The sequence below is a fragment of the Anopheles nili genome, chromosome 2, assembly GCF_943737925.1.
Source record: "Anopheles nili chromosome 2, idAnoNiliSN_F5_01, whole genome shotgun sequence".
NCBI lineage: Eukaryota > Metazoa > Arthropoda > Insecta > Diptera > Culicidae > Anopheles > Anopheles nili.
This window is the reverse complement of record NC_071291.1, coordinates 28,971,772-28,998,985: the sequence shown is the minus strand read 5'-3', so window position 1 is coordinate 28,998,985 and position 27,214 is coordinate 28,971,772. Positions and strand designations below refer to the sequence as shown.

At 51.0% G+C, this 27,214-nt stretch overlaps 1 protein-coding gene across 1 annotated transcript in view; it reads left to right on the top strand.

The window, feature by feature from the left end:
- Nucleotides 1-26,872, top strand: part of LOC128730632 (protein Optix) — a 46,878-nt gene extending 20,006 nt beyond the window's left edge. The window contains exons 4-5 of the mRNA XM_053823708.1: nt 25,598-25,881; nt 26,037-26,872. Of these exons, the coding sequence (XP_053679683.1) occupies nt 25,598-25,881; nt 26,037-26,872 (1,120 nt within the window). The remainder of the gene's footprint in view (nt 1-25,597; nt 25,882-26,036) is intronic.
- Nucleotides 26,873-27,214: the final 342 nt, after the last annotated feature.

Below are 27,214 nucleotides of genomic sequence, written 5' to 3'. Positions count from 1 at the left end.
GAGCGGGACGCCCGTGAAGGTGTTTGAAAAGGGCATTGATGTCAAGTGTAGTATTTAGAAGCGAAAAAAAGCGCAAATATTGTTTATTTATCCACTAACACGAGCACTCACGCATGAAGGTACTGAAAACGGTGCTCGTTCTATTGGTTTTTCAATAATATTTTTATTATTTCTTTTGTTTTTCGCCCTACTGGAGTAATGTCTAGTGCTAACAATGAATGAAATGAAGAATGTGTATTTTGAAAATTAAAAATAGCGATCAATAGCGATATGTTTTGATTTTAACGATAAACCAAGCCATAAAAGGCAATATGTATTTATGCTCCTTCAGGTAATCATATTCCCACAATCATATCGCTAATATTCACTCAACGAAAAGCAACGTTTTCGATATTCCCACGAATAGTTCCCCAGCAACAGGCCGCCAGTTCGCCGACGAAGAAAGAGTAAATCAAGCCTCCATTCAACCGCCAAATGGCCACTAGAGGCAAATGGAAAAGCATCCAAACAAATTTTCCTCCTCGGCTGCACCGCTCCAGCAGGAAAACTCAACTCTAATTGATTGGGCCACTCGAGCCGCATTTGTCAAGCGGCATTTGAGCGTACTTGACGCTGGCTGGCGCGGGTTCGCGTTCATTTGGGTTGTCCCCGGCCGTGGGGATGTTGTAATGGGCCCCGAAGGGTTCGTAGGTCGATCGAGGCGTCGGGCGGATTTCACACTCGCAGCCGGAGAACTCGCGTAAAAAGGGGTTGACAAAGGAATCCCAACCATGCACAGGCTCGAGAGCGCTAGCTGCGAAGGACACGGTCAAGAAGTTAATTTCTACCCCTTTCGGGCGCATTTGCATGCCGGTGCCAATTCCGGGCGTCGAAGGGAGGCTTTTCACGAGCGTTCGAAAGCGCCTGAGAAGACGTGCAATGAGTACGATTTTCTCGGAATATTTCCATATCCCTTGTAGACGTAGTTTTTTCTTTGCTCACATCACCCAATGCCGGGAAGGTTCTGAAGAGGTACTTCATCGAATCAAAGACGCGACTTTTCGAAACAATTTCATACGCGTAACGCACCAGTTAAGGATTACGATAAGCGGTTTGTTTGTAAAGGTCTCAATTGATTTGTTTGATACACATTCCGTGTTTTTTTTTTCGGTCGTTGTAATTGAAGCACTGTGTCAAAAAGTTTGTTACAAGCAACCGCTAGGAGCCTGGGAAAATATTTTCCCAAAGCCTACTGAGCTGCTTTCATTACATGGTTTCACATTGAACGGCGCTGAAACTCGTTCGTTTACAAACAAAGGCGTGTGTGTTGTCGTACTGTGTTGCAATTATTCGAAAAATGCCGGCGATGAAAACATTTGAAGCCGTTACAATTGCTTTGATCGCGAATATTGCTCGCAACCGTATCGAATTGAAGGCAAGTAGGTTTTTCTGCCGTCTTTAACCTACAGTTCGTGAGCCTTGGCCTGTTGTCATGAGTGCGTTTTATTTGAGCACACACAAACGCAATTTCGACGACTCCTTAGCGCACTCCTTGGCGTACTTGAGTTCGCCCTTCGGTTTCCTGCTGGGGTGTGTATTTTTTCACGCGCGCTCCCATTGCACTGTTTTCTGCCGATCATTTTTTTACTCTGTTGTGTGTGTGTGAACGACTCAAACTGTTTACTTTGCATCAGTCGCATCAACACGGCGCAATTTCGAAGGAACCAGAAGGGCTACTGTTCGGTCGGTTCGTCCAACCTTCCGGACGCTAAATGTCTCCACACTCCACATCGGTTTTGTGTGTGTGTGTACGTTCCCTTTATTCCAAAGCCCTTCCGGCCGGTTCCTGGCTGGTGGGTTTTCATTTTTTTTTTCGTTCACATCATTTCCGTTTCCCGCTGTCAGCGAGCCCTTCGCACTCTGTCGGGGTGTCTTCCCGCGACCATTGTTTGCTCATCGAGCTCGCTCGAGTCGGGGGCATTATAAGCGCGAAAACAAATAAACAAATGAACTCACAAATTCGTTACAATTGAATTAGGCGAGACAATTTTCCGAGCCCTCGCGGGGCTCCGTCGATCGGGCGATAAGGGCGCGCGAAGAAGTCGTCAGCGTCATTTCAAGGCGCAAGGCAACAGCAAAGGAGAATATTAAAAAAAAGCCAAAGAGCCATGATGGAGAGCTGTGATGACGTTTTAGATTTTCCGCTGGCCGGGTTTTCCGTCTCCCGATGTTTTCCTTTGCTAGCAAACCCGCGACAGCTGATCTATTGCCGGTTTTTTTGGGTAATGTTGTTGTTGTTGTTGAGGCCCATCGAGGCCACCTACCGCTTGGAAACGGGGGTTTTGCTTCTTGACTGCAATTACTGGTGCCAGCGTATCAGCCGATCGACAGATGCGCACCCGGGGCGCCCTTGACGTTTGGTTGTCACTTTTTGTTGTTGTTTGGAGTATTGTTTTACGCCGAAGACGTGTGCGTGTGCATTTGCGGTAGGTGGTCCGAGACGATTGGAGCGTTCGAAGGACGACATGTGGGCCACATGTGTGCAGCGATCGAACGAACGTGGCCCACCTAATGGCAATCGTTGCAGGACACCGTTAGGATCGTTCCCCAGTTCCAGGAACACGCCGTTGAACGGGAGCACCAGCAAGTCCCGGTACGGTCTGCTTCAGATTGCCTACCGTACGGATAAAAGAGCTCATAATTCGATCATCCGTACGGTTCCAAAACGCTACTGTTACGGTGGTAAAAGAAGCAACGTAAAAAACCCCGTTCACTTACCAATCTGTCTGGTTCGGTCCCAAGTAGCCCTTTTTGGCTCGAACGCTAACTCAACTGACAACAGGCTTTTCCCGTGATCGTGTTTTTATCGTTTATCTCCGGCAAGGAACCGTAAACGATGCGCTACACCGCAATCAGGTAACGCGATACTTTAGATAAATGACACGTTCTCGTCCGGGACACCGGACAACCCGCCGGCCACCGGTAATTTATGGTTAATAACGCGTGTATTTTGGCTGGTGGGGATGGGATGATGAAAAGAACAACAGATAGAAAAGAAATCCCGTCCTCGAAATCTCGCCCGCCGGTGTAACCCAAGCTGCGCAAAGGTCCGTTGCGTTACGCGGCGTTTGTTACGCGCATGGTTCCGTGGCACGCCGTACAGATGTGATCGCGCCATACCGTGTCGATCGAGCAATCGGCGACATAAATATGCTTCGCGATGAGAAGCACTCTGAATGCTCTCAATTCGCCACGTTCCGGTGCACCCGCGCGACCGCTGGTGGTGTTCAATTTTCGTCTCATTTACCACATTGAATCACGTGTCATTACGTGAAGCCATGGAGGCGCAAGTGGCTCGCTTTTTTGCGTTTTTTTTTGTAAATCATAACTGTGGGGATGTAGCGCGTTAAAGGGATTGTATGTTTGAACAAGAAAAGACCCCTTCCAACGCATGTTCAGACATTACTTTTATGCCTCATAATGTGCTTTATTTCACACGAGTTCGTAAGATTTTCGAGCTCATGTCGAAATCGGATGTTTGTGTGCTTTTCTTACGACGACGACAACGACTACGACGAATCACGTGCTGCTACCTGCGTAAAAAGGTGTTGTAATTGATGAATTGATGATACCCCAAGCATCGACCCATTGTGCATTTAATAGCGTCCAATTTATAAACGTTCAGCGGGGTTTTGGTGATTAATTTCACAACTCTCGCCTTCCCCAGACACCCATTAGCACCAACCATCCGGTTTTCCCAAGCCCGCACCGGTGGTGGAAATTTTAATAAATGATATCATTTATCCATTTGTCTCCCTGGCCAGATCGGTGTGCTCGCGGGCCCCGCTATCACGTGCATTTTTTGTTTCAACAAATAAAGGAACCGTAATCAAGATCGGCCCCCGAAGGTGGCGCACCTCGGGGGTGAAATGATGGAACGGTGATAGGTGTCCATCTTGCGGACAGCAAGAATAAGCACCTCCAGCAGCAGTTCGCAATGTTGCCGTGGCGTGTCGTGTGGTCACGTGAAAAACCACCACATGGTAGCGAAACATATTAGCTCCCTTTGGCCCTCTGTGTGGGGGGTTTTGATTCGTTCGTTTCGAGTGCCATCGAAGATAAACGCGATATGTGCGCAGGTCGGCATCCGTCAGTTGTGTTGTAACCGCAAGGTTGGCGTTCGATTCAGGTGCGAGGACACGCCATCGCTTCATTAATCATCCTGCCGCTACCAACACACGCGGGCGGGCTGGGAACTCGAAAGCGAGCCAACCATCCGGTCGTCGCCGGCGGGTTCCTTTTGGAGTGGATTTATTTTATTTGTTTGATTTAAACTGTTTGGATTTGGTACCGTCGTGAAAGTACTTACTCGGGCTGGCAAACAGCAAATGGGGAACTATTTTAATTGTTTTTTTTTGCTCTCCTCCATCCGAAGGTCGGCTGCTACCCTTGGCCGGGTGGTGTGTTGCAAATAATTAGTTTCTACACCTCGCTAAAGTGACTCGTTTTTCTTGCGGCACGGTGTGATTAGGCAAGCGGTTGAAGATGTGTGAAGATGGTTCGTAATGGAGCCGAAGGGTCATGGGAGTGATCTCGGGGACGCGGGCATGAATCACTGGGCGCTCAATCGGGCGTTTGCCACGCGGGTTGAAGGGAAGAAAATTGATTATCTAATTTTCCGCTGGCCACGGTGGGATGGGAGGAGAGAATTAGCTGGTGCGTGGAAGCAGGTCGTCGGCTCAAATGGTGTAACAGAGCCACAACATTGTTGATGGAGGATTTGAAGTGCTGCAGGATTTGAAGTGCATGTGTTGGACACTTTTTAAAAAAACATTTGTGAATCAAATTGACTAATAAATTGAAATGAAATAGATTAAAAGTACCGCAGTTCCTCGCAGAATTCTGTTTGAGCTTAACTAGTAACCTTGAAATGAAGATCGGTTAAATTCAAAATAATTATTAAAATAATCGTAACATTTCGTCTAAAATGTTCAGACACATAACAAACATGTTTGATAACAACACTCCGTTAAATGTGTTTGCTTCCACACGAAAAATTCGTCATCTTTGGCTTCAATCGACGGCTGCTTTCGCTGATTTACGAAAGTAGTTGGTGCTGTCAAAATTACACACATAAGTGAGAGAAGAAAAAAAACATGTAAAGCGAAAAATCACTCGCGAGTACGCGATCCACCCCAACGCCTCCCTCCCCCCTTTCCCTCCCACCGGAGAGTGACGAAACGTTCCATTGTCTACGCCCGATCATTACACCAGCCCACCCGTTTCGCCCTTCGCCACCCTAAAAGAAATATTTGCAACGACCGGGACGCGGGAGTTGCGAGCGTCTCGGTTTGGCGGTGCCGTTAGGCGGTGCAATTGCATGATGCAGCAACTTCACCCATGGCTGCAACTCACCCTGTTGCAGCAGGCGCACAGGGTGCACAATGGCACACTCGAGCCCTGGCACGGGGTGAAACATTTGAGCGAGCGGAAAAGGCGAGTGGGGGTGAACCGCAGGACTCTCGCGAACGGGGCGGATTGCGGACACGTCGATTCATTAATTGCTAATGGGAATGCATTTTGATAATGCATCACATGACAAAGAGCGTTGTAAGCGAATAATCATGCTCCAATGCCGGACCGCAGGCTTACGGCTGTACGGATCGATACACAGGGTGAGTTTTACGCGTTACATGAGCCTGGTGTGTGTGAGAGAGAGAGAGAGAGCGAGAAAAAGTGAGATGGAAACGAGCCTACTTTGGGGCAACGCAAGCAAAAAAGGAAAAAAAGGCGATTGAAGAACGAAACGCGCACTCAGTGGACCAAAGACCCCGGGTCCCGGATACGGATCTTTGCGTCAGGGCTGGCAAACTCGACGGTGGCAACCCCCCCCAGAAAGGGCCACAGAGGGTAGCCACCATGCGGTTGGGGGTTGAAGTGCAGCACAATTTGCCCGAGCCTGCTGCAGGCGTTTTGCGCCTGGTTGAGTGGTCGTTCTGATGGCGCAGAAGCCAACGCTGGAAGCGACTCCAAAATGTAGGAAGCGCAGCATTAGTATGATTATGTGATAATTGAAGGCAGTATTATAGGATTTATCATTTACGAGTCAGCCATTGAATGGGTTCCCTCGTCGTGTGATGATGGTGACGACGATGGCGATGATGATGATGATGATGATGTGCTGGGGATGTCGGATGATGACCGAGTTTAGTCTCCTTAGGCGCTCCTCGGGACACGAGGCTGATCGCCGTCAGGTGCCGGATCCATCACTCAAAAGCCCTTGCCTTTTTTTGTTGCGGTTTATGGCAATGAATTGGCAGTTTGTTTTTCAACACCACCAGAGCAGCCTGCGCCACCGCGGGTTAGTCCACGGGGGTTACAAATTGCTGCTCGCTTTATATTCGCTCGCGCTCGGTGCGGTTACGGCCAGTTCCCGGTGGAGTTCATTTTGTACGATATTTGGCATAATTAATTTTACATTTGACCACTTGCGCCGAAGCCCTTGCCGAGTGCCCTTCCGAGCGACATATTTTATTTAATTGTGCTCCATGCCGGCACGGAGACGACGTGCACATCGGTGTTCATTTCAGGCTCCCGATATCCATCGCTCGAGGCTTAATGACCCTAGCCCCGGTTCTCGGTCGACGTGAAGTTTGCACGACTCTGCACGTGCCATTGGCATTGGCACATTTGGTTACGCTTCGCAAAGGGAAAATATGGCGCAACAGCTTGCTGGCGCTTGGACACCCGGGTTTCGCTAATGCACTTTTATCTCGTCGTCCAGCCAACTTGCGGTCGTGTGCGTGTGCGCGGTTGGGGAGTTGAAAGCGTGATGGTCGTTGGAGTAACGGGTGCATGCAAAAGGACAGGTGTCAACGGGCACAAAATGGTGCCAGGGTGCTGTTTTCTTCATTTACTCACTTTGCTGCTGGGCGTGCTGCGCTTGGGCGTGAAGTGTTGCAACACTTGGCTGAAAGTCGATAGAACTGTTTCTGATTTCCCTTTTTTCTTTTGCCATTCTTTTTCTCCACACAGGTACGTGATTTTCAAACAACTCGGACCCATCGGGACCAACAGATTGCGTCCCCGGTATCGGTGTCGGTCTTAACTTTCGGCACCGCAAAAGGAACCGATATCACGGACGTGACATCCGGCCGTTTTTGCTGCTGGATCTGGCTCTCCACGATCGATCGGGACAATGGACGAGAATCTAGTTATTGCTACCGGTGTCTGGTTTGAACTTGCATCGTATCCGCTTCAATCGTAGGCAGTTTTGGTTCTGAGTCCTTTGAAAGAAGCATAATTATATTGCACGGTTACGGGGTAGTTAGCTGACTTTTGAGCTGCCAGGTGTGGTGCAATATAATTAAGCTATCGGAAAGAACCTTGGAAGGACTTTCCGCAGTTTGATATCATACTGTGCATTTAGTTCGATTTCGATTGAGCTCCCATGATACATATATTCACCGTTTGTCACGTATTCGTGCACACGAACTATCGAGAATTTACTCTCAAACGACAGCACGTATCAACGGGGATCAATATTATCCAAAAAAAACTTTATAAAATGTCCTGAAATTGGTGTCAGAAATCGCTCCTTTTAACAACACCGCTCGTTTTTAATCTCATTTGTTTGAGCGTAGCTTTTTGACGGATTTTACGACGATTAAAACAGCGCTACCACGTCACCTTAGCAACGATTTTGGAGCAAACGGCTTGCTTTGTTTAATTGGTACGAATATGGTTTCCCAAAAGGGCATTCAAGTTCCTTAGGTTGAGCCAGTAATTGTCACACTGGGGCGTCGTTTTGCGTCGTGAGTTCCCGATTGTGCCGCTAATCCTGTACGAGACTCTGTGTGGTCCTTTCTAACGTTTCTAACGTAAACTCATTTGCCCAACCTGAAATGAAACGTGTCACCATACCGGGCTGGATCGCGCCATTACGCCAAACCAGTTCGATAACTTTCGGATTTATTAGCTAGAACTTTATTTCACTTTCCAACCGGATGAAGCGCCCCCAGAAGAAGCTCGTCCGGCTGCGGGGAATCGATCGCGACTGCATTCGTCTCTCGTCTCTGCTCGTTTTCGGATGCTATTTGGGTTTAATTCCTGTCAACTTATGCTTAGCGCCGATCAAACGACTCGCGATACGCGCCAAGGCCCCTGTGGGTTTTGATGCGGTTTCGAATTCCCCGACCGGCTCGAACTATAAAACCACCTCCGCGAAGGTGTTGAATCCGTAATCTTGTGGTTGATGTTAAGCCGCAAACGTGTGAAAAGCAAGATTCGCTTATCGCGAAGCCGCGATTCTTCTCGGTGGGACTTTCAAGCGACCACCAACTGCGCCAAAGGAGCCAACGTCACACCAACTCGTGGATGTTTCAGTTTTCTGGACGCTAGCTCGACTGGACGACTCCTTCCTTCGGCTAGCCAGGTTGTGCGCACTAATCTTCGCATTAAGACACTGTTTTAAAAATTAAAATCAATCCTCTCATCCCCCGGAAAACCCTCGCGAACGCAGCACACAAACATCGTAAAGAAAGATCTCGCAGCGGCTACCGACTTAGTGCCGACGAGGCATTAGGGAAACCGGTGGCCACGTTACTCAAACCCCTACAGGACGTGTCTGCGTTTCAGCCGCCCAAACTCGCATCCCCGGGGCCAAATGGCTCCGGGGATATTAGCGCCAGATTAGGGCAAAAAGCCACACCGGTTGGTGGGATTTTTACTTGATTTTCTTCCACCACGAGCCCGTGCGATTCAGCGGCCCGTTTGAGCGGCCCACGGTGGAGGTTTTAAAATTCACTCCGAAAAAGCCCGTGACGTCTTCGCAGCGTCTGCGGGCTTGAAATTTGAACCTTTTCGAGGCGCATCAACTCCGCGACGTTTGGCGCATTAGAACCGAAAGCCGACCCAGCTGGAACAAGGGCCTGCTGTTGCTGTTGCTGTTGCCGCTGCTGCACATACCTGGCCGGGTACGTTACGGTAGCGTACCGGATCCAGTCCGCAAGCTAAACGAAACGGCTTTTCAACCCATCGATGAACGATGACGGCTTTAATGGAGTGCCGTTCGGTGGCCAAATCCGCTGCTAGATGGTGGTCCGCGTGCTCTCAGCAACAGGACAGACCCTCGGTACGGTGGCAGGATCAGGTTTCGAGTATTTAGCTAGCACAGGCATATCGGTTGGGTGATTTTTGCGCCAGTTACTTGATCTAACGGCGGGTTGCTTTTCCGCATGCGGGCCATCGGGGGAAACGTAACGTGAGCTGTCGTCCACCAGCCGGCCAGCCTGTCGACTCGTCCAAAACCTCGGGTTCCCGTTGATGGCGGTAATGATAGGGCGATATTACACCATAATCGCCTAATATCGTTACGGTTACGGTGGCTAGGTGGCAGATGAGCGCTCGCCAGCACAAATTGATGATTTATTAATGCGTGTTATCGCAGGGCTCGCTTGAAAAGGGGATGCTAATTCCGTGCGCCCAGCCCTCGAAGGTGTTGCGTGTTGGTTTTGCTCAGCATTTTGTGTGATTTAAACTCCAATGCAAAAACCCACCCCACCGACATTAATGCGAACAATGCATTAAGCGTAGCATGACACCCCTACGGTATCGGTTGCGCCCACCGAAGGCCACCCGATAATGATCCGGGTGTTCGCAACCTTGTCATTAGCGACTCGTAATAAGCCCACGCCGGCTAATCAGTCACCTACGCCCGAGGACGCCCATCGAGAGCGGTAGCGTCATTGGCGATTGACATTCGACCTGCTGGATCTGGTGCAAGTGCGCCCCCAAAAAGCCGAGCTCGGGGCACAAAATTGCGCTCGAATTACACGCAAATTTTGCCGGGAAAACTGGCGCTGGCAGATTACCCCTTTTTTAAAGTTGGTGCGCCGTTTCACAGCCACAGCATCCTTTCGGGTGGGTGGATCAAGGCTTTATTCTTTCCCGCACCGAAAAGGAAGCAATTTTAATGCCCGAAAATTGGACCTGGCAATTTGGGTTCGTTCGGGCGCCGCCGTCGCCGCCTGGCAACACGTGTCTTACATGTAAGATTTCGGTTCGTAAGGTTCGGTGCACGTCAAGCAAACGCCCGGGACGCCAAGACACCGTAGTACTTTTATCAATCAATCGCTAATCCGGCTGCTGGATCGCTATCCCGGTGCTTCCGGTGGTGCGCATTTCCCCCTGGGTTTGGTTGAGCTGAGAACAAGGGGGCAGAAAAAGGGAGCGAGAAAAAAAGAGGGGAAGAAAAAAAAACCCGAAAAGGTGCGTGTTGTTTGCGTTGCCATTTAAATCGGCAACTCAACGCAATTCCGCACCCGGCCCGAGGAAGCACGACTCATGCCAGAGCTTCTCAAGTGTCTTGAGTTGCTTTGCCGGCGGCTGGGAGTCGTCGTAAATCCTGCCGTCGGTTTTGAAGGATTTTTCGTCACACTTTTCCATCGCTCCTGCGAGCGTACGCAACGAGCGTGAACGTGTTGGCAAAAGGGCAATGATTAGACGATGCTGGGGTGTGATAAGAGCGGAGTTTTCCGGGCAAAGGAAAAAGGGAACCGAATCTCACCTCTGCTAGGGAAAATTGAAAACTCCGCACGGTGTGGCCGCGTGTCTCCCTTGGGAAGGGAACGAGGTTCGTGGCCATGCAAATTGCAACCCCCTCGGGGTGAGTGAGATGGAAGCGGCACCCCGGCAAAAGGCATGTAATTTGAATTGCTACAATGTCAACAATTTAAATTCGATAGTCGAGAGACACCGGATCTTGTGTTGCCCTCTTTTTTTCGTCACTCGTCTAGCCGGGGACAACACCGAACTGTCCCCCGGTCCGTAATTTGTCTAAATCATTATCCTTTTTTCCCTTGGTCGTTCGTCCGGGCGGACGCTGATGAACTGGAATTTTTCCAGGTCGTAGCATGCGAGAGACGGAACAACCCGTTTTTTACGGGAAGCGTCGGAAAACTTCGCACGTGGTGGTGGGTTACGGTTTGCTTAGAAGGTTTAGGGAAATGGGGAAATGGTTGGGTGTGCGAGTTCAATGGAATTTCCAGCAAAAAAGGTCAATAAAGCACGGTAAGGTGGGTTTTATGGTGGCTTTTTTTCCAGTCTGCATGAGGCACCCCAAAAACATCAATCGATCGCGAGCAGAAGTTGACAAATATTGATGCGCCACAAATCGGTGACTTATTTGCTGCTGGAAAAGCGAACTGGAGCGTTTGATTTCGCCTCGAACAGAACCTCAGTCTCACTCATTATTGCCTAAAGGTCACTAATCCCACCGGCTCGCGGGGTTTTAATTGTTTTCGCCCTGAGAATCACTCACTCTCGGCTAAAGTCTCACGCTGATAGCTTCATTACCGCAAAACTTTCCTCGCGTGGAATGCCTCCAGAACTAAAAACCCGTCACTTCCAACCGTACGGTGGCACTCGCAGCAGTGGCGATGGCGGCAGCGATTCACTTCCGTTTCATCACTGCCTGCCGTGTGCATTTTCTTTGATCGCGCTGAGAATCAATCCCGGCGCCGACTCGTTCTGACGACGTGCCATTTGCTTTTTTCCCGCTGCGATCTCACGCCCCGAAGGTGTGCGCGGTTTCCGGAAATGGCTCTGGGAAAAACGAGGCCACCGAAGCGTGGTGGAAATCTCACCGAGGTGACAACGCGCGAACACCCCCAGCAGGGTGCCAGCTGGCGGCTGGAGAAAGAAAAACTGTCTCACCCCGGAAAAAACCGGAACATTCCGACGGAACGCACGGAGAAGCGCGTTTATGACGTGCTAAAGTAGGCTGCGCGAGTCAGAAACAATATGTCCCCCGTCGGGCTGGTTCGGCTTTGATGCCGGCAGGTGAACAAAGTGGCTACAAATTGGCTTGAAACCGGAACTGCGACCGAGCAGAAACACGACACTGACGACAAACAAACGCACCGGGGGGCCTGCAACAGACAGAGAGATCAATGGAAACCAGCGCGGTTGTCAGCGACACAGCCAAGGTGTGTTCCGGTGGCAGAGTTCGAAGATTATGAGCTTCGAAGGAGAGGATGGCTGGAGATTATTAGTCACTCTAATAGAGCACGGGGATGGGCGAAAAGGCGAGCCCAGAAAGGAAGTGCGATCCCTAGCGGCGATGTAACAAACCACCGGGGGGTTCCAGAGCCTACTGAGACCTGAGGCTGAGCTGCTGCATCGCAATCCTGCGATAATTTCTTTTTAATGACTTCACGCCCGTATTCGATTCACCAGGGGTTGTGGTTGAACGGCGAAAAGCCTTCTCAAAAAAAAAAAGGAAGCACCCCGAAATGGATACAAATTGAGCTCGCAACGGCTCCACGCTGCTGTTCGAGATGCCTTTCGTGAAGGTGTTCCAAGCTACTTGAGTGCTACCGGCATCCAACAAACGCAGGCCGCGGGCACATAAATCATCACATAAAATGTTTTACCCGATCGGTTATGCATAAATCACTTTCTTTACGTCGGCCCAGGTCTCGACATTCCGGGATGGCGGCATATTGGCGACGGAACAGGATACGGACTAGAGGTCGTTACTGTGTTCGCGTGTGCGACCTCACCCTTGCTGTCGTGGTGTGGTGCACAAAATTGATGACCTCCAGGGCATCCCGTGGGTCCCGTCGTGACGTGATTTCCCGGCCTCACGCGAGAGCTCGCGAGGTCACAGGCGCGTTCGTGCATTACAATGTTCAAGGGAACGTGTCGATGTCGGCACTGGGACGAAAAACTAATAAACGTTCTCGTGGCTGGCCCTCGGAGGGCTTCGATGCGTCACTGAGCCAGTCGGGCACATTCCTTTTAGCTCTGTCTCTGTGGGCCAGTGGGACTTGCAGCAGAGCCACGCATCGTGCGAACAGCTTGGTTTGCTTTTGGCGTTAAAATGTTGCCACTGTTGCGAGCCGCAAGCAACGCGGTTGATTGATGTTTTCTGATGCCATAGCAACGTGGTGGAGTGCGTGTTGGGAGCTCTCGTTTTGTTCCTGACCAGCTCCCGGTCTGGTAGCTGGTCGGAATGCAGTGGCCATTGGCTTGACATATGTCTAATCATGCCGACAAACTGCATGCTTTCACAGGACCCTGTCGGAAGCTGGATCGGTAGGATGTTTTTTTTCTGCTTTCCCTACTGCTGTTCAATGTTTGCTGAGGTGCCGTTTGCTGTTGAGAGCCATCAATCGTCTCTTACTCATTGTTCAAAGAAATTACTTGTTTTTCTTTGCTTTTTTAAAACAAACTAAGGTACTTTGTAAAGTTAAATTGAGTTTAATTCAAACGTTTTCAACGCAGTTATAGTTCAGTATTTACAGCACGACGTATTCTCTTCTTAACTCATAATCACCCACACGCTCGACTCTCCAGCCAGCGTGTGTTTGCTTTTGAAATGGAACGTTCATGTGTTTTCAAAATTAATCACAAATGAAAATTCCATTTCGCTCAACCCTCGTGTGGCCCGCTGTTCTGCCCTGCCCCTCGGTCAGTGGGATTTTCCCGCAACAAAGCAACCACAAACACGTAATCGGGGTGCGACTTCTTTCTGACCTTTCCCGCCAACTGCGATGTATGTTTTATGCTCGTGAAATCTGCACCTGCCTCGAGGGCATGCAAAAGTAATTTGGAGAAGTGAACCATTCCATGGGGGTTACAGGGATTAGGGCAGGAATGTGATTTGTAGTCTTGTGACCCGACCGTATAAACATGTGATTTTGTAGCAAACTAGCGTTGAAATGATAGCGATATTAATACACTTTACAACGCTGCTCCATGAGCTGATGAAGCGAACGAGAAAACGACCCAGCTCCATTGTCTAGTTATTTGACGACCGTATACCTTCAACATATGCGCTCCCTTTTTTTTCTCATCCCTCAACAGCGAGTGTTCTTTTGCCCTGTTCCTGTGGTGTAAAGGAAAATAGAAATGTTATCAAATCCTGATGGGATTTGCCTCATCTTTCACGGCTTTTTCTCCGACCGTGATCGCAGCATTTTAACGTTGTTTTTGTTTGGCCAAAGCCAGCCCGAGCCAGCCCGGGACTGACCCAAAAACCCGGCACCGAGAGCGTGATGAAGGGCGCATCAGTTGGCTGGAGCTGGAAGAAGATCAACGCGTGTAAGCCACTCTCTCCCATGTGGCCGATAGCGCATTAAGACGGCACTAGAAGCCCCGGATGGGGGTTTTGTCGAATAATCGTTCAGGGCTCGACGAGAGGCAGAATAAAAAAAGAAGTCGAAACAAACCCGAATGCATCTCTCGTATCCTGCGAGCGAGATTAAACAACGACGGGAAAGCGGAAAGCGCACGGCAAGGATCGCACTGATCCCGAGGGCAAATTGTTTGTCTACGATGGATTATGTTTCAGATTTTCTACACCACTGGCTCGAGAGTCGATATGTTGCTTTACCTTGCCACGTCGTGTATGTGTGTGAGTGCCGCAGGAGTTTACTGGCAAATTCACCCCCTCGAAGATACGCGCATTTTCCCTGGCCGGGTGGAAAATCGGAGACCGTCTCACGTTGACCTCAAACGTTACAACCGACGACGGGACCGATTCAAACGGTATCGGTAAGCTAGTTTGTGAGCTACGAATTTGTGAAACGTTTTCGCTCGCTTCCCAGTAGGGGTGGCGTTGGAAAGAAAATCCGACGGCAAAGATTACACCACCACGGCGTGCGCGGGGCCCGAAGCCATGATGTTGTTATTCAAATTGTACTCACAATGGCAAATCGACTTTTAGGCTAACGAATTTACATGAATAGGGGAAACGAGGGGGCCCGAGGGGGGAACAGGCTCGTTAGAGGGAAAATTTCACGAATCTGAAATTTGTTATTTGATAAAAATGTCTTCCCCGATTCCTTCGGTACCCGATCCGGACCGCGTGGCTGCGTTTTCCGGGAACGTGTGTTTGATGGGCCTAGCGAACGATGAGAGAGAAAGGACGATGAAAAAAAAACCTGAATACAACGAAATACACCGGAATGGAAATCCCTTCCTTCGGGGGTGGTGGTGTTCACCCACTCCGGGAGGGGGTTTGTTTGCGTTTGCGTAAGGGGGAGTGAAGTCGAGCGCCCGTTCGGTTCCCGCGCCGGTTGAGAGCCGGGAAATTGATTTGTTGAAGCGTTTGACGAACAATGGAACAATTATTGTCCAGTTTGTGTAAGTGTTTCTAAGTCTTGTAAGAAACGGCAGCTGAGGGTGGGAGGGCGTTGGGACTGTTTTAGGGTGGCGGTGTATTATGGGATGCTTGGGACACTCGGAGACGCAAGAGAACACAATCAGAGTTCGACGTTTTCGATGCGAATTGTAGTGAATTGATTTGTACGCCCTTGAGCGTTGGCACCGGAAGCTATTGGGAGTCGATAACAAATTCATGCAAAACGGATGCTTTTTGACTAAATCCATCATTACGCACCGAGTGCTGGTGGATTACATCGTTTTGGTGGTGCAAAGATATCTTTCAATAATGTTTTTGCTACGATAAATTAGTTGTTTCATGAACTGATGGGGTTTTGAAATCAATTAACAGAACCTCACGGTTCTTTATTGTCGAAATATTCTTCACAAATCGATACACTTCTCCCTAGCCGATTATTTTGTAAAACATGCTTCCCTTTTCTTCTGCACCGGATTCGAATACCTCTTCCGCGGTTCCGCGCGAGATCCGAGGGCGCAAGTGTGAAAAGGGCAAATAGTAGCGAAATGTTTGTCAATGCGAACGGGAATGCTGAATTGGCGCTGGCCACTGGTCGGTCGATTTCGCGACCAATGCACCCTTAAAGGTGCACCCCTTAACGGGGGTCGTCAACGTTAACCCGATGCCCACGATGGAAGAAAGGAATCTGCGGCCGACAGCAGCAGCAGCAGCAGCAGCAGCCCATTCGATATGACTTTATTATCGTTCGGTCGGTGTTGTGTCGTCATTTCGACGCGGTGCACCTTGAAGGGACGCGCGTAAAATGTGCCTTCAACGGTAGCGCATAAAAAAGAACCGAGCCGCATTAAAAACGCTAAAGCCCGTTTCTGCCTTTGCGGTACCCGCTCGCGGAGGGTATAATTATTACAAATAATCTTTCCAGCAACCGCACCAGTCAAATTCTTGCACCGCGCACCTTGACCATAGCGCATTTGGGCCGCGGCAGAACATTCCTTGGCAGAATATTTGTCATTCGCCTTTTCCGCGGCAGCCCACTCACGAAAGCCCGCGAAAGGAAGGCTTAAAATATTTTTATCACTTTATAATTTTAACCCCGGTGCAAAAACATAACCACCGCGCGCCACAGGTTGCGCATTTTGATGGCATCATTTTCGGAAAAAAGGGGTCTCAAGCCACACCGAATGGAAGTCGAGCTTTTGGCCCTTCCCACCCTTTCGACCCAGTCACATTCTTTTAACAGTGACCAAGGGAGTGCCCTCGAAGAAACCCAAACTCGTTCGTTCTCGCGACCGCTTCTCGGGACGGTTGAATCGATCCGTTTTAATTACTTTGCCGTTCCAGTTCCCTTTCAGGGATCGTGCGTGGACGTGCTCGGACGGTGGCGTCGGTTGGTTGATGAATTCGAAATGAATAAAATTTTATGTTACAGTTATTAGTTTTTCCTTGGACCGTTGGTGCGCTCGCTTGGCCCGTTTAGGAAACCCGAAAGCGACCAGGCGTCGTCCGTCCGGGGCTTTATGGGGCGAGTTTCGCGATAATGCGCCCGGTTTTGCGAAACGCAAATGTGCACGCGTATGCAACAGCGCGATCGTTTAGATTGATGGGGTTGTTTTCCCGGTCGTAAATTAGGACTCCCTTTCGTGGCCGATATGTCGCCGAGGTCACGTGTTGGGGAAGGAATTGGAAAGCGACTGAAATAATGAAAAAAAAAACGCCCAAGAACTCTAATGAGCGTTTTTGCGTCGTGGTTGAGCTCTCGGAGCAGCTCGTTGGCGACATTGCACATTTGCTGCACTGTTTTTCAAACCCCATACCCATAAAAGGACACATCTTAGATTCCTTCTAGACGCAAAAGTCAAGCAACAGTGCCACATGTTGTACAAAACTAAAACGCGTCCGATCAGAGGACCCAGCAAGGTGTAACAATTACCTTCAAGGGCATGGAGTTTCGATGCTGGAAATTCGCGAAACGCTCGCACTCTTTGCACTTCACCGCGAGCTGTGGAATTTAGGAATTTTTCGCATCATGTTCTACGCCGGTTATCGACCGCGGTTGCATTCCCGGTGCAACGAACGATGATAATAACCGAATGCATCCGTCCGTCTGTTCGTTCGCTAATGGCAAGGGCGTTAAAAAAAACCCACCAACACCACCCGGAACGAGGGTGCACCTGGTGCAGAGGAAATGCACGCGATCAAATAGCGCGTGTGTGTGTGTGTGTGTGTGTTTGAATTTTCCACACCGTATCGGGAAACATCTTCATCAACCGAAGACACTCGCTCCGTTTAAAACCAAACCGCGCGAAGATCCTTCAAATGAAACCAGCTCCCCGTCACCAGTTCGAATGGGAAATGTGAAAAACCGTTGGGCGAACTTTCTCTGCGGGCGAATCCTGCTCGCCATCAAGCCAATTAACACTGGTGGTGGGGGAAGTTCGATTGATCGACCCGCCGGCAGTGCCCACGCGGAGGATCGTATTTCGCCGCAATTCTTCCGAGACACCTTGTTCGCGCGCCCAATTGCCCGCCCGACTCCCCGAAGGGTTAATTACCCTGCATTAGCGCCCCATCGGGTGGGGGTTTTTGTGGTGGCCAGAAGAAGAAGGGCTATCGGGGAGGTATCGTTTTCAAAATTCACTCCCTTTTTCATGCCGCCGCCGTCGCCGTGTGAAGCTGCTTGTGAGGTGTTTCGCTGCGTTGCGTTTGTTGCGTTCAGTTGCGGCGTTTGTTCCACCGCCATCGGTGCGAATGGGGCTGCTTCGAGGCGCATACCTCGAGATCGGGCCCTGGAACGCCAAGCCCTTGGCCACAATGTTGACGAGCAGCCGTCGCCGCCGCCGCCGCCGTGTGTTTCTTTCTTTAAAACACGACGGGTAATAACTTCATGAAGAACGAAGACGCACCGCGGCACGCTGGAAACGTGTTTTCAGCGTGCCCCCCTTTATGCGTGTGTGTGTGTGTTTTTTTTAGTTTTTTTTTCTACCGTCTCGATCCTCACCGACCGAATTCCACCCCGGATCTAGCCCTTTGGCGGCTAGGAGAGTGATCTGATCCGGGAGGCTTCGATTGCTGCCGGGAAAAAGGGGGAGCGCTAAATCGGGGCCAGAAAGCTCCCTTCTTGGGATGGGAGTTCCCATATCCCTATCCCAACCTGGGGAGCTTAATTCACCACCACTTGCACACACACACGCGCGCACACACGCACATACACAATGCGATAATGGCTCGTCGAGCGCGAACACGCGGCAGGTATCGGCCGCATCGAGCTCCGTGGCTAATTATCTTATTAAGTGTAACAATAACTTAATTAATTATTTATATACGTTTCGATACAGCAATTCCGGGGCCACAAAACCCGGCTCTCGATCGTCGATCGTTTGCTCGCGTCGCGAGTTTCTTTGCTTTTACCGACCGCTGGCGGGAAGCGGCGAGAAAAGTGATCCGCGGCCCCGGCTAGAGGGCCGGTCAATTTCCAATATTCCCGCGGAGAGCAAACACCATCGGCTAATGATGGACACCCTGCGCTGATGGTCCCTGCGCAACACCATCACCAGCCCTTTCAGCCGGTTAATGACTGCTGGCCGCGCGCGAACGCGAATGATTGATCCGATGTGGTCGCGTACCAGTGATACCCGTGGGGTGAGGGATGCTTCCAAATGGGCCGCAGGGACGAAGGCGAAGGCAAGGGAATGGCAAGAAAGCAATACTCGTCGGGGTGAATTAACCGTGACCGGTGCCCGTGGGGTCGAGACCGCAACCGGCAGCTCATACATTGTGCTGCCGAAGCCATTGTCGGAACCCGCGCGGTGAAGATAATAAAGTCATTAGTGTGACGTTTCGGGTTGCGCGGGTTTGCGAGCGGAACGAAAGATGAAAACCGACCCTGAGGAACCATGGATTTTGTGTCTTTTTGTTTTCTTTTCACTCCCAACTTCCATCCCTCGAGCCGGTGTGCGCGTGAGCTTTTTCGCACATCTTGCGTTGAGGTTAGGTTGCGAAAAAACGTTGCACGAAATGGCCGAAGACTTTATGAGCCAGGCTCACTTCTCGAACTCCTCGACTCGACTCCTTTTCGACTTCTTTTCGACCTTCTGAACGAGCCGACATTTCACCCGGCGGCCAAATCGTGGAACGCAGCTCTTTAGTCGACCTATCAAAGTCACCGTTGCAAATAGTTGACACGCTTGAGTTCCGACCCGAACGTGGCCAGATCACTTCCAGCAGCTGGCTGTGCTTGTGCCACCAGCAAACCAGGAACACGGCAACCGCTGCCGGGCAGAAGCGACTCATCTAGCTCATCCTTTTGGAACAACTTCATTATGCATTATGGCTGTGTAATGCGGTGAAACGGTTAGATCTCGGCGTTCTCGGTTTCTCGGCGAAGGGACCCTAATTCGATAACGGTGAGGTTTCGTCTCCGGTGCCGGTGCACGAAATTGAGTCCCTTTTTTCCCATTTGGCGCGACGTTCCGGACCGCATCCGCCGCAGTGCCCGGAGGCCATCTTTTGCGGTAACTTTCTGCGTGGCAACACGGGAAGCTGCACGGGTTGAGTTGTGGCGAACAAAAGCACCCGCGAGCTGTCTGTGCGGGATCCTGGATCGAGAAGGGAAACTTCCGGTCGTAGGGGCCTGCATGGCTGCTGGGGGGTGGGTGGGTGGGCATTCATTTCGCCCCCGCATCCCCGGGACACCCCCTTCTCCCTGAAGGGCGACGAAGTGATGACTTCCGCGAACGGTTAAGCGTCGAAATGAACAAGCTGGGATTTTAATTTTTCACGCTAATTTATATTCATTATTCGGTAATGCCTTAACGATTCGATCCCGCTGCGCTCCCGTGCTCAAGTTGGTGGCAGGTTTTCGAGTGTGTGTGTTTGTGTCGAGATCGGCTTTCGGAAAAGCCTGCCACTGGCTGCTGCTGGAGGCGTGAAATAATGGTTCTATTGTTGTACAAATTAAGTTTAGCTGTAAATATATTCAAATATTTGGCTAACAGAGCTGGTGGGTGCTGGCGCAGGAGAGACGCTCAAGTTGACGGATTCACCCCAGGTTGGGTGAGGCCGATGCCTGCTAACATCTGCGAAGGGTCGCGTGCAGGTGGCCGCTACGGGTGCGGACTGGTGGAAGGAAAATTGAGTATTATAAAACGAGGGGGCGAGAGAGAGAGAGAGAGAAAAAAAAAGCGAGAATCAACAATATTATGATTATTGAATCAAATCTGGCCCACGTGCCCCCGGGACGAATGATGATGGGGGAGGGTTCGCTTTTGCGTAAAAAGGGCGTGCGTGGATCCGTCGGTAGGGTGTCCTTTTTTCTCGATTGTTCAATCTAAAGTTGGGCGAACTTTTTATTGCAATTTTCGGTTTTAACTTAACGACGTTACGTCCTGGACGTCGGCTGAGCTGGCTTCTCATTCATCGTGTGTATGTGTGTGTCAGTATGTGAATGTGTGCAACATGAAACTCCCCAACACCTGAAGAAGCCTCACTCGAGCATGGGCGCATCTTGCACGCGCGTGCTGGCTCGATCGAAGGAGCCCGTGTCGAGGATCGATCCAAGCAAGCCACGAGCCGTCTGAAAGGGCTTCAGGGATGCGATTTTTTGTTGCTTTGGTTTTGTTTCATCCGGCACATTGTACTTTTGATATTCAATTACCCTTTTTCCCACCGGGCTGGGAAGGGACGACCCGAAGGGCGGATTTGCTTAACTTTATTACGTGCGAAATGACGGTCGAGACGGAGATTCATGACCGTCGGGTTCGGTGACCGGCATTCTGGCGTGTGGTACGTTTTGTCATATGATATCTGACCGCTTGCGTCATGTGATTGAAGGCCCTTTTTGGTTTGATAATGAAGGGCACCGGTTGGTGGGAGTCTGGACGGCAAATGGACGGTGGCTGGTTTGGATGGCAATTCGGGAAATTCGGTGGAAAGAAATGATCCAATAGGGGAAAAGAGAATAAGTTCCTGTATAAAACACGTGGAGCACCGTTGGAATATTTGCCCTAACTGCTGCAGGTGAACATGTCGGGAAACTTCTTCAAGGATCTGATGCATTGTTGGTGCAATAAAGCGAGGGTGACTAAAATTGGTTTTACTATACCCAAAGATGCATTGTAAATTTGTTTCCCAATCCATGTTTTTGCTTGTCAGCTGAAATGATTTGAGTGTATGTCATTTATCAAATGCCACTCATGCAACACCCACTCCATTTGCACCCTCTAATTGTTGCCTTAACCCCTGGTTGTATCCTTAAACAACCGTTTGCACGGCCACAATGCCCACTCGTTTACCGCACGCGCGCGTATGTGTGTGTGCGTTCAGAAGGACACACGAGACAAGCGGCACAAGAAAAGCTGCAGAAACCGGCCACACTCGAAAACCTAATCGTCCGTCCAGATTGCACACGGCCTATTGTCCCACGGCTGATTTATTCGCGCTTCTTCGGGGGTTGCAATCAATCGAACACTCGAACCACCGAGGTCCTTGCTTGGATCGGCAAACCAATAACACCGCTGTTTGTCCGCTCACGATGCCACGTCGTAATGATGATTGTGGCTCAGATCGGCCAGCTTATTTGTCCCCTTCAGGACCAGCCCCAGGAAAAACCAGCACGTTGTAATATCCGCCCGGTCAATCTCGAGCGAATCGCATCGACTTCGGTGCTCGCTGGGCAAACAAGGGCCACACAGGGCCGTCCATTTTGCGGACCTCTCAACCCAGGTGGCCCAGGACGACGGACGCATTGCGGGCAAATATTTGGCTGTTGGTGCGCTTTTGTGTGCATAACCGGTACAACCGGTGCGGGAATCAATCGGCACGAGCTCGGTCTGCTTCTGCTGCAACCGTGGTTCATGTTTGCTCCCATGGAAGGGTGATTTGTAGCTTTTAATATCACCCACGGCCAATCGTCATCGTCCCAGCGTATGATCAGATTGCGCTTTGTCTCGTGCGCCACATTTACGCGGCCGCAAAGCCGTGGGCAATAATTTACGACATGCGTTGTCCATTACCGCGGCCTGACCGCCGAGGAAAACGAGCCCACTAACGAGCCTTGAAATGCGGTGACGTATCAGTCGCCGGATATCTTTGGCCAACGGGGCCAAACCTCAAGGTGCTCGTGTCTTAGCGCGACGATGCTCTTCCGTACCGTGTGTGTTTGCTTTGTCTCGACCCGACGCTCGACACAACACATTGGAAATCGCATTGTCGCATCCAGGATGGGAATGTTCCCTTTTGTTTGCGTGTTTGTGTTGTTCACTTGCAATTTTATGCGTCGTTACTGCGCGCTGCAGCGCACTCGTTTGGCTTTGTGCGAAGACACGGCCCTCGTCTGCTGCCCGGTATTTACTCAAAACGGGGCAAAAACCCTCTCTCTCTCTCTCTCTCTCTCTCTTTGCTAGGCGTCATTTCCACGGACCGATTATGCGTCGTTCGGGTTGCGGGAACGTCTCAATTCAATTATCATTAAATATCGGCACCCCCGGCTCTTTAGGGTGGGGAGGAGCGAAAAAAAGGGTTCGACGTGCCAAAAACCACGTGTTGGCCAAAGACAACCAGACAAACTATTTCCCCCTGGCCGGGTTTACCACGCCAGGAAGCCGCTGACAGGAAGCTAAACAGGCTGGGATGCGTGTCCTTCCGTGGTCAGGATCCTCAGGATAGGGGTGATGAGTTGTCAACTGACTGGGGGTTGAAAAACACGGCCCGAAGGGTGCCATACCACAGCGTATTTGCCCATCGTACTCGGGTGGACAAAAAATCCAATCATACAACCGGTTCTAATTTGTCGTACCGCAGTTAAGCGAACCGCGTCCATCCAACCGAGCCACCGGGAATTAGCATACTTTATTGAGTTTGTACCGGTGGTGTTTATTTTGATTCCACAATTAATTGCCACCCCGGGTTCTCGAGGTCCTCGAGGTCCTTACCGGCGGCTCATCTGTGACGCTTCATCGCGGCTCACTTGGTGTGGCGTTTGTCCTTTCTGCGCACGGTTTTTATTTTGGTGGAAATTAGAGCTGACAGCCCTCGCGAGTGCGCGCTCTTGTCCTTTGCATATTCGGAATGCTAATGTTTCGTGTGGCGCATCCATCGCTATCGATTTCCCGCATGAAATGACACTGGCCCTGAGAAGTGTGGGATCGAGCAGTCCCGATCTGGGCCCGGGTAACAGCCCTGAAGGATCAAGCTCGCTTTCGAGTCAACGTTTTCGTGCGTCGATCGGGACGTAATTCGAGCCGAGACTGAACCGTATCAATCCTTGAAACTCGGGAGGCCAATGGAGTCGATGCGTGTTTGTGTGCTCGTTGGCAATCGAAACCCGCCATCACTCCGTATGGCACCGAGACGGGGAAGATGTCCTCGACCATGGGTTGTGTGTAGCTTTGTCTCGCCGTTCCTTACGATAAGTGTGTTTGTTTACGTTTTCTTCGACCGGCGGTATGAGTGGAAACGGTTTGCTTAGGATTAGGACTTTGTTTTTTTTCCGTTGTGTAGCCTCTTCTAAGTATGTTTTTGCTTCGGCCCCGTGTTTGGGCCGCGAGGGTGATGAGCTTCTCCATTGGGTGCCTCGGAGGCGGGCTGGGGTTGGGAGGCGTAAAATGGTTCTGTTGTTTTCCCATTGTAAAATGGAAGAATGCATTAAGCGCCAGCGTCTCGCCGGGTGCGTCTCGTGACGGATTGGGTTATTTTGGAATTTCAACCGAACTTGACAGCTGCCAAACAAATGGTACATCGGCGTTGATACAGTGTCAGTTTGTTTCCGTTTTTCGCTTTTTCCCTCGTTTGGCTCGTTCGTTTCTAATGAAGTCGTTCTCCAGTTTTGTTGGGAGGTAGTTTTTCTTTTGCTGTATTATCCAAGACGCATGTATATTAACGTGTTATCTAAAGGAATTTTGCCCCACGGCATGATTGGCTTCAAACCGATGAACCTAACAGATACTTCACCTAGCGTTGGATGCTCGCCTCGTCTGTATTGAATTTCCCCGAAGGTTCCCGTTCCCGGGGCAAAAAGAAAAGTCCCCCTACCCCCGAACCCGTCCTGGCCAAATAATGCGACGCCAAACACCCGAAACCACAAAGCTACGGCTCTCAATGGCATATTTGCGTCTTTGCGTCTATTTTTTCCCCGCCGATCCGTTCAAGGACCTTCATCCGGGAGCACTCCATCGCTCGATGACCATGTGTAAGCCATCGCACCGTTCCCTCTCGAGACGTGGATCCATTTGCCGTCCTCCGAAACCGCACGGTCGCTGGCAAACAGCACGCACAGGACGACTGTCTGCCCTGCGATCTGACCGTCAGCAAGGGAGCCGGGAAGCGAGAGCACAGAAAGGACACCTATTAAACCGAAGTGTGTAAATATAGACGTACAGTATTTTCATTTCCGGCGCCATCCATCCGTCCACCCCAAGGCCCGACTCTGGATCGTGGTGACGGTCTCAGGCTGGAACGCATCAAACCTCGATGTCTGTCGAGACACTTTCCTTCGTGTTCGCTTGCGTCCTTTCTGCCCGGTACGGCTGCTGCTGCTGGAAATGTGTGGATGACTTTCACAATTCAGCATCACATTCGGCGTTCCTTGCCGTTGTTTTGGTGCGTTAATTGATTGCGGTCAGCTTTGGGTGGCGAGAGTTTAAGATCTAACCTCCCAGAAAGCCCAGAAACATCCTGGCTGACCAGAGAAGGTGGCCAAATCTGACGAACCAACATCCGAACGTCAGGAACGGGTGGATGCTCACAAAAACCTCCGGTGTTCCGGTGATCGGAGGCTTATTAGCATTCCTGAGCAGCCTGGTCGCGGTGGACCCCGTCGAGGATAATCCGTCCACGTTCCCCGACACAGGACGCCATCGTCGAGTTCCGACGCGGGCTGATGTACCGTGTCATCGTGTGTTACGCCTAATGTCGTCCCAAACTGCACCAGAGCAGCAGCAGCAGCAGTATGGCGTCACTGAGTGGGAGCCTCGTATTAAAGGCTATGACACGGCAACTTCGCCAGGGGCCCAGGGGCTCGTAATAAGCTGACCCACTCTAAACGAGAGACCTTGACTCGTCGTCGCCAGCTTCCTGCACCGTAATCTCGGTCGCATCTCTCCGGTCTGAGCGCAGGATTATTGTCTTTGGCGTTTTCACCAGGCGTTAGAGATATTGCTATTAGCCAGCAGTGCCAGTGCGCACATCTGGAGAAGCGTTAGTGCTTGGTGTAAGAACCACGGGCAAAAGGGTACTGCTAAATGCCAGCCAGCCGTCAAGAAGGGGGAGATTAACTGGATCTGGAGAAGCGTAAAATTACGGGTTGCGCGCGTTCTCGAAGGAACGTTGTGTTTTTTTTTTCGGGCCCGAGCTTTTTGGTCGATTGTTAAAAGACATGAGCTTTGATTTTTCGAGCCACTCTTGCGCTCTTTTCGTACCTCACACTTAGCTTACTGTTTCGTGTTCTTTTTCTCTCTCGTTCGCTCTCACTTACAGACACAATCAGCCACCACTTTCCGGTTCCGGATCGTCCTCTCTGACGCCTCGACGAGGTGATGGACCGCTGTCTCCAACCGACACGGACTCCGATTCGGACATCTCGCTCGGTACACACTCGCCAGTTCCTAGTATGTCGATGCAGCACAGCCCAAGCTCGCTGCCAGGCTCCAGCGAGGATCGGCTGACGGATGATCGTGATCGCGAGAAGGACTTCCGGAGTAGCTTCGCGTCGTTGCATTCCTTCCGCTTCGGTGACCATCTCACTGGTGGCCTGTTACCTGGTGAGTTGAACATTGTCCCACCGTCCACAGGATCTCTCTCTCTCTCTCTCAGGACTTCTGATGTCCTGTCGCATCGATGAAGGTCCTGCAACTGACGTATCCTTCGCTTTTTCAATTGTTCGCTCTCTCTCTATCTCTCTCTTCATCTCGTGTAGGTTCGTTCAACAGTAGATTCATGCCTTATCGCCTGGGTGACAATTCACCCCCCATCAACACCCACTCACCCCCGATCGGTCTGACGCATCTACCCCTCACCCCAACCGTGCTACGGCCCCAGCCTCACCTGCCCCATTCGCTCGCCGTTAGCGCAGCTTCGATGGGTGGCCCAGGTGTCCTTACGACCGTCGTCAGTATGAGTGATTCGCCGGGAAGCAACAGCAGCGCAACCTCGGCTTCCCTCAACAACGTTCCTGCCGCCGGTGGTCCACCCACCACACCCACGCTGAGCGGAGGTCCTGCCGGAGGTTCCCTCAAGGACCTTTCGCATGCGGGTGATCTTTCGTCGAGTGATCCACGTCCTGGGACGCCCAGCTCCGTTGGAAGCAACCATAATATCGGCACACCCACCGGCACCTCGACGGGGGGTAGTGCACCCCCACCCTCACACCTACAACCGATGTCCCCGCTCAGAATAAGGGTCAGTTCACCGTCACGGTTGAACGCGGAGTTGCTTCACCACGCGGCAGCCGCTGCAGCGGCTGCAGCAGCTGCCACCCAACCACCCCAACACCACCCACTACCCCTGCATCATCCCCACCATCCACTGCATGTGCATCATCACCCACACCACGCGCACCACCTGCCGCATCATGCGCATCAAACGCACGTTCATCACCACGCGGCAGCCCTAACCGCGGCCAGTATGATGAACGGGTTGAACGCTAGTGGGATTGTGCGGATTGTCCCTGGTACCACCAACACCTCCACCACGACGACCTCGCTCATCCACCGGCCCTTCTCGCCGTCCCCAAAACCGAAGGAAGCGTCGTGATAAGGACCACCGGCCCGTTCGGGACCGGTTTCGGTGGCGGTGATGAATGGTGCGATGCGAACTGTCACCGTGTGGTGTAGCTAATGGTGGTCCAGTGTGGGGTCCTTACAGCATCGAAGGGCGTGGAAAATCGGGAAAATACCGGAAAATGGTAAAGCGCGAACGGTGGGCCAAAAATTGCACCGCCACGAGGCTTCCGCTTACAGTGCTTGTGGAGGTGGAAATACATTGCAGGATCAGCAGTAAGGATCAGGACATCAGGTAGCCACCGGACGAACTGATGGTTGGTTCGTTTGGCACAACAGTGGAAAACTCCCTTTGAAGCGGCTGGTGGGAAATTAG